The sequence below is a fragment of the Patagioenas fasciata genome, chromosome 1 (assembly GCF_037038585.1).
Source record: "Patagioenas fasciata isolate bPatFas1 chromosome 1, bPatFas1.hap1, whole genome shotgun sequence".
In the NCBI taxonomy this organism is placed as follows: Eukaryota; Metazoa; Chordata; class Aves; order Columbiformes; family Columbidae; genus Patagioenas; species Patagioenas fasciata.
Genome location: NC_092520.1, coordinates 29921739 through 29934133, shown reverse-complemented (window position 1 = coordinate 29934133; position 12395 = coordinate 29921739). Strand labels below are relative to the sequence as shown.

The window sequence follows — 12395 nt, the reverse complement described above, 5'->3', positions numbered from 1 at the left end:
AAAAATAGAAATATTTCTTTCCTGTGAACTTAGGGCACTAAACATTTTTATGGCAAAACTATAGCATGAGAAAGAAAATAGTTGAAAAACTTCACAAGAAACACTGCTGCTGAGCTGTTGCACTAAAAATAACATGAAAACCAAAGTAAAAAATATGATTCATTAGATGTCATCTGTGTTCATTAGGAAAAAAAAAAATTACAGGAAAAGACTCACGAGCTTTTCCCAGGGCAAAATAACCAGACACTCCATGTAAATGATCAGATATTTCAACATTTAAGGTCAGCTTTGCAGTAACTGAGTAATGCCGTGAGAACACGCAGAATGTAGACACCTAAGACCAAAACTGGTATTTGAAAAGCCCCTCTATGCTGTCTAATCCATCCGAACACTCAGTCCCGGGACAGAGAAGTGGGGTGCACTGGTGAGCTGCTGGGGCCTCGAGCTTGGGGACCACCCCAAGAGCCCGTCCTCCAGGGTACCAGTGAAGAGAAGGAAAGCTTGTAGTTACGTTATGCAGAAATGCAGATGCTGCCCTGCATCTTGTACGCCCCTCCAGTCAGTCAGCTCAGTTTTAACAAGGGTACATGATTACAAGTGTCAGGACTAGCACTTATATTTATTTTTCTTGACTATGTGTAGCTTTTCTAACTGCCTGGTAGGCATCTATGCAAGTTTCACAGCAGCGTACAGTCTAAGACACAATGCAAATATAGTTAGGAAACCTTAACATATTTTCCAGTTCATTTCAAGGTATTAAATAAAGTCAAAGCTGATGTTTCTTTCCGTGCTTTGTCATGTCTTGAGAGCAGAATAGGGTGATCAGTCCTCTACTCTGATAATTCTCCAGTTCATTTTACATTTTACAGAAATAAGAGAAAGGTCAGCTGGAGAGGAGATCGCTCAGGGCAGCCACCTGCCTCAAGGCAGGATTCACCTCTGGCTAATACATTCTCATCAGATTCGTGCCTGATTGCCTTGCATGTCTGAAGAGCCCCCCTTGGCGCCCTCTTCCAGCGCTCCATAATCTTTCCTGTTACACAGTTTCTCCCTAGTGACTAATCTAAATCTTCTTTGATTCAATAAGCCTATTATTTCTTGTTCTAGCCACTATGAACATAAAAGACATTGAAAAGATGAAAGGAATAAATTGTTCTCTTTGTGTTTAGAGACTTGCATTTCCTTTGAGTATTCTGTAGGCAAACCTACCCAAACTCCTTCGTTCTTCTTATATTTTTCATGTTCTCATGTTTTGTAGATGTCTGTTAAATCTCATTGTTCTTTGCTGAACTGTCTCTGTTTTTTCCTAACAAGTATGACATATAAAACTAGACCTGATACTTCACCTGATGCCTCTCCAGAGCTGAACAGGATAGAGGTGTTTTATGTCATATGGATGATACAATCTTTAAACATCTCAATGTTTCTGTTCACTTGCAGCATCACTATGCTGGTAGAATGGGTCACAAAATGAATGCCAGCCAACCACCTGACCTTTTTGTGCCAAGCTGACCTTTAATTCCTCTCTTCCCCGTCTGTAAACTTTGTCAGTTCTATCCAATTTCTCAAGATAATTTTGAATCCTAATTCCATCCTTCAACATGCTTTCAACCTCACCTGCCTCAACACACAATAAAAAACCATCTCTTTTTTTCCCCTGCTATATATCTTACCTGAAACAGATCACAAAGCAGTCACAAAATCTCTCTTGTGCATATGTATTCTGAAATCCAACAATCACTGCTTGTGCTCTTTTTTTCTGCTATACCCCAAAAAAAAGAAAAAAACCAAAAACCAAAAAAGCTAAAAAACACCAAGACACAAAGTTATTTGTTTGGTTGTTTTTTTTTTTTCTTAAAAAAACCCATGACATTTTTACTGTAAGCACTGGTAAGAAAACATAAAACAGTGAAACAGTAGACCATCTTCCCCACAGGGACATGTATAGGAACCTACAGCATGTTCAAAAAGTGTGTGTGCTGTGAAAGTAATCTCTACACATATGAAGAGATTTGAGAGTTTTAGAACTGACTTGTAATATATTTCAGACAGTGCTGTTGGTGTTCGCTAAGGAATGCTCAAATATAACATTAAGAAGAAGAGAGAATAGGAAGACCCGCTTAATGCTTTAAACACAGTTCTTTTCCTCTCTGGCTCGTTTTTCATTTTTACATAGGACGAGCAGGATTTGAACCTGTGTTGGAAACAGTTTTGTATTTAAGTCAGCGAAATAAAGTGGTTATTCCACATTGCTCAGCACAGTAATTGCTGTTCTTTCACATTTTAGATTAGACTATGAAGCTGTGGTCTGCTTGTTTCAGAGTCCCACCACTGAGCAATACAGCACCCCGGGACTGGGTTCAGTGCACCAAAGCTGTTGATTCCTACTGTCCTGACTAAATAGTGTTACAGGATGTATCTGACATTCACAGTGATAAAGTTACTGCAAGCTTTGGTAAAGATGTTCAATTGAGAAAAGTGTTGCTCAGCACCTTAATTTCTCCTTAAACTAGAGCAAAGAGGGAAATTAAAACCAATACAAAACATGAATACAAATTTATACTAAAATTCAAGCTATTACAAACCTTAGTTCGAGTCCTTCTGTCATCAGAAAAGGTTATTTATACCATAGCAAACAGAACCTCCAGACTTTAAGGTCATTTTTCCACCTTTACCATTTAAACTTTTGGCTCCATTTTAAGCAACCAGCAAGGTGGGGTTATTTATGCAATAAAATCACTCTGTTCAGCCCTGCTGGTGTCACGGCAGTGCTAGTCCTGCTCTCAGTCACACCATAGTAAACACCACCCCTGCTCACATGGGCATAAACTCCTCACTCCGTCAGAGCAAAAAGACAAGGCAACTGCCCAGTTGTCAGCAGCTTCACAGGTCCTGCAAGGTATCCACAGGAAAATTATATGTACCAAGAATTGCTTTGCCTTTGTGGACTTCAATAGGAATGGAAAAGTTCCTGGTGGCTTAAAGGAGTTAGTTCCAAACAGGAATATCTGTAAACGGAATAATAACTCATAGAAGACAACTTGTGTAAAGAAAGGGGAAAAAAGAGCTCGTATGGGGCAAAGCAGAAAGTCTAGGACAGCAGTGAGAACGACAGAACAAGTTTAGCAATCGAAAAGTGCATCGAGAGGATGCAATACCTGAAAGCAATTGAAAATCTTTGAAAGAGACCTTTCAGAGAGTTATAGTCAGTGAAACACTGAAGCATTTTTGGTCCAAGAAGACAAGATGCATATGAATCCTCAATAGAAAGTGCTCTCATAGCGATGTGACAAGTTAGGATTCTTATGTACAAATACAACTTCCAACCACAGAGGTCCTTGTGCTGTAGCTATTTTCACTCGGACACATAAGTCAATATTTGGCAGCTCCGAAAATACTTTTGCTGCATGTGCTCTTGAAAGAATAAAGTTAGAAAGAGTGAAAAGTAGGAAATTTGGTGCCCAGCAAACAGTCCAGAAGAGAGAAACTCTTTCAGACTCTGAAAATGATATTTTTACATTATTTCACTAATGGTTGTGTGCAAAGGAGCAAGGTCATTATAGAGCCACAAATCCTTTCTGTCACTAGAAATAATTGGTGACCTGAAAAAAATCCACAATCCATACAACCCAGTATTGAGCTGAGTTGCAATTGTCTTGTGAGCTGAAGCAATGACTTCATGTAGAACCTTGAAGCACTTGATGACATAAGTCAGTGCCTCCCATCACTGGTCCTAAGAACAGAGTGCTTCAGATGTACTGTTCTTCATCTCCTCCATTCATGAGCAGTGACCACTTGTCCCCGTCCTCCTCAACAAAACCATTACGTCTTGGCAGGTTGTCTGACGTCAAGGAAGAGAGAGACACTTGGCTAATCTGATCCCAAGGAGCCGGTCTGGATGAATCCCTCCTCCTGTCATCCATTCCAATGTGAACGCTGATTTGGGAAGGACTAAGTGGTTTCATGTGGCCTTGAGCTTGTGCTTCATAACTTTCCATGTCTGGCTTCTTATAACTAAGAAGAAAAAGAGAAAAATCAATGTGTAGAAACAACTTCAGCATTAGAACAGATCAGAAACTTATGATAACCTAAATGTTACCTACATCTCAGATGCAATGTTAGTGGATAAGAATACTGGTCACACGGTGTTAAGACATTTCAGTAGCAAAAGAGAGGGACCCTTCAAATGAAGTTCTTTAGGAAAAATACTGAGTTTGCTGAATTATGAAAAGGTTTGTAGTAGACAATTTCAGAGGAATGGATTTGATGACCCAAACCCCATTTTCTGATTCAATATATTCTAGGTCTAAAAAAAAGCCCAGCAATGGGAAGTATGAATGGTCTTCTTCACATATATGCATTATTGTGTTCTCTGGAATCAGAAGTTCTGTTCAGCTGATTTGAAGCTTCAAGGAAGATTACTGTCCTACAGAATATACTGTCATACAGCTTCCATAAGTCTGAAGCCAAATACGTTTGGGGGGTTCTCAACCTCTAAGCACAATGGTGTCCAATACTTAATGGAATCAGCACAAGATCAAAATAATTGGAAAATAAAGGAATTCCTTTATAGAAATTTATCATCCTTTGGATAACTACAAACAGAAAGTTTTTAGGATTAAAATAATGTAGTAGTAGGACTGATTCTGCAAACAGACGTGAGCACGTATGTCACTTTTATTATAGATTGTGGTCTCATTGAGCATTTGCAGGATCAGAATCATGTTGCAGCAACAGATTTCCTATATTAGTTTATACAATACTGTATTGTACTATACAGAAGACCCCAGCTATAGCAGAAATATTTGAAGGTTTGGACTTATTTCAGACATCCTAAAAAGTCTAATTTTTGTAAGATGTTTTATCAAAATGCTGTTTAAAGTAGGTCCGCTGTAACTGCACCCAAAAAGGGCACCTAAAAATGTAGCATTAAAAAAAAAATAATTTGAAGAAACTTGTTATAGTTCAGAAATTGACTCAAAATAAAAAATAGAGCAGCAAGGTGCAGAAGAATAAATACACTGCTTCTCTGTTCCTCTTTGGCTAAATTAAATAGACAAAAAAATTAAAACAGGTACAAATCTTTTAAAAAACATCTACTGCTGCATTATGGAGAACCATCTTTTGAATTATTTGTTCACTTGATATTCACAGCAAAACCAGTGCTGATCATTACATCACTTGGTATTGAACTAGATCTCCAACACAGGTGCTCAGGTGGAATCCAGTCACACTTTTAGCTGCTAGTTAAAGAATACTCAGTCTAGTCTTTGTCCAGGTGTGTTCATAATAGTGACATCTGTCTCTTTTGGAGCCAAGGATTAGCCAGAACAACCCCAAGCTGAAGGACTGTCAGCTATTTTTAGGTATGCAAAGCCCAAATTAACATTTCACTTGTGTCCCAGCAGCACTGCTGTCCACAGTCCCCCAATTGCTCAGTGTAAGACAACTTGCCATTTCAGCTGCAGGGAAGACAGCACGACAGACACAGAAGAAGCTGCCATTGCAGCTGATCCCATCCAAGGCTGAAGCACAAGGCCAATGGGCATGAACACACCTAGAAAAAAACATACAGACATAAGCCAAAGCTGCCTGTCAAAGTACAGACATTTCTGTTCCTGTGTGTCATAGAACAAATCAGAAGTTCTACAGTGTGACTTGCTGAGACCTCCATAAACACAATTAGATCAATATATATTTATTCACTTATTTTTAAATATGTCCCTTCCCTTGTAAGGGATGACCTTTGCATTAATTTGGCTACAAGACTGCAGCCACAAGCTGAGACTATTTGTCCTTTCCAGTTATTCTGCACATATGAAACAAAGCAAAAGCAAGAAAAGACAAGGCAATAGTCCAAGCAAAGGAGGGAGAAGTTACTCATAAAGAGGAATGTCTGAAATAAGTTTTAAGGAGGAATTTGGAGCATGAGAAGATGTCTGACAGAAGAAGAGAGAATGCAAGTAGTAGGAGAGAAAATGTGTGATTCAGTGTGAATAAAAGAGAGAGCACTCAGAAGTGGGATGGCAGCTCTGATTAGAGCTGAGTTTGAATAAACAGAAACAATCCCCAAGTACTGCTTCGTGAAATAAGAGCATGGTTTCCATTTCATCATAAAAGAATTCATTCCTAAGAGTTTAAAATTTGGGGAACAAAGATTTTTTCTACAACATGAAAAAAAACCAAAATTGTATTCCTTCTGCCAAGTTTTAAATACTCCAGGAACATATTTTTGGTTCCTTGAGCAGGAAATCCTGTGAAAGTCACCACAGAGCTCAACAGAGCTTTGGTTTTTGACAATAAGAACAGTCACATACCTGCTGCAATGGGTATGCCAAGCAGATTATAAATTAAGGCAAGAATCAGATTTATTCGTATTCTTCGAACTGTTCTCTTTGATAAGTGAATACTGGCAACTACGTCCAGCAAGTCATTCTGCAAGACAGAAGAGCATTGAAAGTTTCCTTCATAGAGTCTTCAGAATACAAAATCAAAAAGGGGAGCATCAGTGATAAGAGAGGACAGGTCAGAACTGTAGTGCTCACTCGGATAAGAACAACATCTGCTGCTTCAATGGCAACATCAGTGCCTGTTCCAATTGCAATTCCAACGTCGGCCCTGGCTAGTGCAGGGGAATCATTGACACCATCACCAACCATTGCAACCTTCCTCCTCCCATTTTGGAGCTCCTGGACCTTTGCAACCTTGTGAGAAGGAAGAACCTCGGCAAAGACTTTTTTGATTCCAACCTGTGTACAAAGAAAGAAACACAACCTGGTTGGTGACATGCATTGTGCTGAAAGGAAGAGTCATTTGCTGTTCTGGGTGAAGGGGAAACAAAGGAAGATCAACCAAACTGATTCCAGTGGAGGCAACACTTGCAAGCTACACAGAAAGCTGAAGAGCAACACATCTTTGGTGCAAGAAAGGCATTGATAACAGAACCCCCATCTTTACTGCAGAGATGCTGGCAAATCATGCTGTGCTCTTAGCCTAATGCCCCGCAGGGCTTCCGAGGCTCTACTGCCCTGGCAATAACGTTTGATGATTAAAAGAGACTGTTTTCATCTAATCGTGCTGGTTGATGCACAAAAAATGTTTCAGTGAAATGCCACATAGGAACCATGTACGATCAGTTACAAGGGAAACACAGAAAATACAAGTACGTGCAAGTCTCAGGGAGGCTATGAAAATAAAGCAGGTGGCTAAATGCTTCTACCCATCCACATCTCAACTAATATGGAGTTGCTACCAATGGCTTTAGCGCTGTAGTTGATAAACAGGTGGGGGTACTAAAGAGGGCTGGGATAATGCCCCTGTTTTGGCTGCCTCACCTGGCAGAGATCAGCTTTTCACCACACAAGGTAGAAGCTCTCTTCTAACCTTTCAAAAAGTAACTTTTTAATAAGTTTTGAGGACTGGCTTACTATTTTTCCATTGGAAAGGATCTAAGTGCCAAAAATTAAATTAAACTGGAGGTTGGGACAGATTGAGCTTGTTTGAAAACTTCACACGAGTGTCTGGAACCATAAACTGAAACTTGTTTCTTAACTTCTCTTAACAAAGAAAGGAGGGGTGGGAAAGCACTTGACCACAATTGAACGCAAAAAACTAAGTGTGAATCAAAACAGGAGAAGGATTAAAGCATCACACTGAGAAACAAAACAGACTTCACAACACAGGAGAACGTGCACACCAGGTGCTGGCTGCATGAGCTGTGTGGTGGGATATCTGAGGAAAGCAAGGTGGCAGATTTGAAGTAGATCGATGCAAAGAGGGAAGCGGAAAATGGAGAGAGTGGAAATGCAGCAAGGTAGAGTGAGAATTTGGCTTTGCCTCTGGAGCAACATTTATAGTCTGAGATCAAGGAAATCTCATATAGACCAAACCTCTTCTAGATTGCTATGCTTCTTAACAATAATTCTTACTGTAATTGCTATGTTACCCTTAAAGATAATGACAAGTTCCAACTTCCCTTATTGGGAACAGGACTGGACCTTAAAGGAATTTTTCTTCACCACTTACCAAACATGATTGCCCTTCAGTGAAGGGAAGCAGGAGACTTCAGTTCAGCAACCGACTAATTACTGCAAGAAACTGTGGGCTCTGGAAAAATACTGTGTGTCTTCAGTGGGATCTTAATGCAGCCACCGGCCTTTACTGTGCCATAGGACCTGACCTGATTTTCTGTCCAATTCAAGAAATGTTAATCTTCATTTAAGGTATCCAAGGAAACACTGAGCTCCTGCTCCAAATCCATGGGGATAAGCAGAGTTTTAGAACCCTAATGTATATTTTTTTTGAGATGCAAAGAAGCAGATACCTGAGTGGCAATGGCTTTTGCAGTTTTTCTATTGTCCCCAGTTATCAGCACCACATCTATTCCCATGTTTTTCAGCGTATGCACAGCAAGGGCTGCCTCCTGTTTGACAGTGTCAGCTATTGCGATCATTCCACACAACACACCTGCACAGAGAAACGTCCTCTGTTAGAGACAGCTGTGGGATGCAAAGTGGCAGCAAGAGAACAGGACTTCATCACACCATGGCAGCTTGTGAAATGACACATTCTAAACAATATTGGCACTTATAAGCCTGAACAACTGTCTATAGAGTTTTCTAAGTTATCATTTCTTTCTTACACAAACACACATTTTTCTCATTTATCTGTTTCAGACCAAGCAACAAACACCTTTGATATTTAGGGACCAGGAGGAAGGGGAGAAGAGAAGGGTAGCTTTTAAATATACCTGACTTCTAGATTTTATGATATGGACAAATGCAATAGTGGGCCAGACAAAGTTTTGGTATTTGTGCCCAGGTCAGATGTTGAAGCCCATCCTCTAGGAGGAAGCATATAAAGTATCTGGTTTTATGTCCCCTAATCTTTCAGGGTTGGATCTCTATTATAATTATTTTAACATAAAGTGTTGCACCCGCCTTCCAACACATTGACACAAAGTCACATCCACGTTTCCATCACATGACTTACAAAAATCTCCCGTTGGTTTACCACTGCGTGTTACCTTTTGGAAGTAAGGACTTAGGTAGGTTTTACACCCCTGCATCTCTATTTGCTATCCCTAGCAGTGACAGGAATGCCAGCTGTACATCAGGGCTCTTATTTCCATGTTAAGAGCACTGGATTTTGCTGGACTGCCTCTGAAAATTGCTCTGTAGGAGCACCAAGAATATTTATTCAGTAATTGAACCAGAGGTCCCATTTCAAGATCAGAGTTGCACTGGTAATCTATCACCGTTACAGCAGTTTCTCATATTAAGGTATTGTCTGGGATCTCTTCCTGTGTAGCACAGAACAGAAGCCCTCTGGCAAAACTCATTTAGTCTAATCTATTATATAATACTTGAATGATCTAATGACTCATCATGTTTATTCATGAAATATTTTGAAATCAGTGATGCCAATAGGTTGGCCTGTGGTCCTTAAGTGATATCAAGTCAGGATGGGACACGGACTGCACTGGCACTGCTTTTCTGAACAACAGTCCTAGACAGCAGGAACTTCAGAAATTAATACTTAAATTAAAAACTACCCAACAAAATCTCATAAACACTGTTCTGAGGTGAAAGTCTTTTAAGAACACCTTGATACTTTGCAGTTCACAAGCAGTTCTGCGTTCAAAAAGTAGTGGTATATTGACACTAAGCCACTGAGCAACTGCTCCAGAGTTTGTTTTTATCCTTTCCATAGTAGGTTCAATTTATATTTATTAAGTCACTCCAAATAACAGCAGTTACCATCTATAGCCACAAGTATGGCAGTCTGTCCTTTCATTTCATGGTCTGTCATCGCATCATTTACATCATTGGCAATATGCAAGCCATTGCGTCGCATCCACTCACGATTTCCAATCAACACAGAGTATGTGTGAGAAGCTGATGGACCTTTGTGCACAGGCAAAAAAGAAAAATGAGCAACTCAAAAATCACAAACGCAAGTCAGAGATGTTTGAGGATGGCAATGTCAGGCTGAATTTTCTCTAGAAAGATATTTTGAAGAGGTTTTCCTATTTTTTTTCTGTGTGTTCCAGACTCGCAGTGGTCACACTCAAGACACAAACAGATTTAGTCTTGCCGAAGTGCCGCTATCATGGCCAAACACAAATGCACGGGCACTGCCTGAAGACAGCTGCATAAAACTTTTCTCCTTTCAGACTCAATCTGTGCCTGTTTATACACAGAACTGTATCATGAACTTAATGGAAGTAATTGCCTGTATTTGCCTTTTCCAGTTGGCATTGTTTTTCTGGATAAGTGCAGTATGCACATTTCATAAATGCCGTGCTGCTTTGTTCTCAAAACTAATGACTTCTTTCAAATATAAAGGCTACTTCTGGCAAGAAAAAAGTAGTTTTGTTCTAACAAACAATGAAACAGTATGTGGAGCACCTCATTATGAATTCGGTCCAACTTCAAAAGAGCCATATGAAGCAGGTGAGAACATACTACATTAACACCATTCACAAATAGCACAGCTCCAATGATTAAATTTCTTATTTAATTTAATTCTTTTAACAGCTTTCTCAAAAAGGTCAGGAGAGCCACAGTCTTCTGAAGAGAACTGATGAGCTTCTTAAGGAAGGTTTTAAATACTTTTTCTCCCTCTCCTACACTACAAAAGAGCAAAGTGGCTTCCACAGGGCCTGAAACAAAGACAAATATATTGGTCTAATAAAAAAAACTAGGCACTGCAATTTGATTTGCAGATATAACACGCTTTATTGTGCATCTGCTGAATAGATTTTTTTTTAAAGTGCCTTGAGAGAGAAATAAACAGAAAGCAAAAGATCCAAATTAATATGAAACTAAAGGGTAGGATATAAAAAAGTAGCAGTAAGATAACATATGCTAAAGGCAACTGTTCTAAAAGGGAAGATAATGCTAATTGGCAAACTTTGCTCTCTGCTGGACCATTCTTCTATCCAAAAGGGACATTGCTGGGTATGCCTTATTGTTTATGTGTTGCTTGAACCCGTCACTGTAGTATCTAAATTCTTATTTAGGTTTCTGAATTTCACAGAGACCAAGAGAGAAGAGAGAGTTTCAATATTTGTAAAGATGCACTTTGTCTCACACGTTCTTTGCCTCCTCCTGCCATAAATCCACCTTCCTGTTGTTCCTATTCTGACAGGATTCTTTTACAGTGGTCAGCACTGTTGATTCATTAGCCCACACACTGCATCAGGCCATCACTTTGGGGGCAGACATACCATTTGATTCAGAGAGCGTGATCAGTGCGTTATCTCCCAGAGGGGCACTGCTGTCCCCATTCCTGTTTGCGTCCAGATTATCGACACCCTCCTTGGCCATGCCCAGAGCAGCCTCAACACCTCCAACTTTGCAGCTGATGCCACAGCCTGGGACCGCTTGGAAGTCGGTGCAGAATCCCAGGCTCTGCGTGCCAAGCTCCTGTGGATGTAACCAGAGTAACTCATCATCAGTCTGTGCTGCTCGGGTGGGGTACAAATATTAGATAACTCCTGCCAAAAAAGAGGCCTCATTCCTCTCTTGACAATGATGGATGGAAAAGCAGCACGGAGTATTGGTAACACAGAACTAAAAATAAGGATGTTCTGGATGTGCTGTGGTTTAGACTTCTAGAAAGGGGCAGTCATATAGATCACATCCAGGTCTCAGTCCTAGCAGCAGCAAACCATAAAGAACAACTTTTCCTGGCAGTTCAAGGACAAAGCAGCTACACTGGCAGTTCATGACCTCAGGCAAGACTCAGAACTAAAGAGAAATTCTATAATAAGCCATACAAGTTCTGAAAAGATGCAACTTCTAATTAATCTCACAGACAAGTATCTGCAGGGGGTCAGGCCTTTTATATTTATGTAAAAGTACAGTGAAAAACTGTATCTAATTCCTGGAATGATCTGGCTGGATGATAAGGAAACTGAGTCTTTCTGCTGAGACAGAGAAGCCAGCGAGTACCTGCAAGATGAGAAAAGGGATTACCTGGACCCTGTCTATGAGTTACAAAACAGAATTGAGAAAATATGCGTTTATAAACAAGTTATTCCAGGTTGTCTCTAGAATTTGGAATTACGTGTACCTTTCAGAGACCTTCTTACAACAGGGGGATGATAAAACAGGTGGTAAGAATATTAGCAAACAGTATAGCATTGCAATTCATATAAGCCATGATCAAGTAACAACTGGTACATGGGATGATTACAGAAGTGTCAGAAAACTAAGACAAATTTCAAAACAGAAAATGTAAAATACAAGAGAGGCAACTGAATCATTACCCATACTCTCTTTTTCCTTCTAAATTTATATGTTAACTTCCAAATTTTACCACTGAAAGATCTATCACTATTAAGTCTCATATATTCTTGCCAATTATTTGTTCTATAAATGAATTAATGA

General features: G+C 39.7%; 1 protein-coding gene across 3 annotated transcripts in view; it reads right to left on the bottom strand.

Annotated features, from left to right (window-relative positions):
- Positions 1-600: 600 nt before the first annotated feature.
- ATP7B (ATPase copper transporting beta) overlaps positions 601-12395 on the bottom strand; it is a 45350-nt gene continuing 33555 nt past the window's right edge. For all 3 annotated transcript variants that reach the window (XM_065862519.2, XM_071805297.1, XM_065862510.2), the window contains exons 15-21: positions 11231-11429; positions 9759-9905; positions 8324-8466; positions 6546-6749; positions 6318-6435; positions 5455-5557; positions 601-4014 (exon numbers count right to left, since the gene is read on the bottom strand). In XM_065862519.2, the coding sequence (XP_065718591.1) occupies positions 3750-4014; positions 5455-5557; positions 6318-6435; positions 6546-6749; positions 8324-8466; positions 9759-9905; positions 11231-11429 (1179 nt within the window). In that variant the 3' untranslated portion in view covers positions 601-3749. The remainder of the gene's footprint in view (positions 4015-5454; positions 5558-6317; positions 6436-6545; positions 6750-8323; positions 8467-9758; positions 9906-11230; positions 11430-12395) is intronic.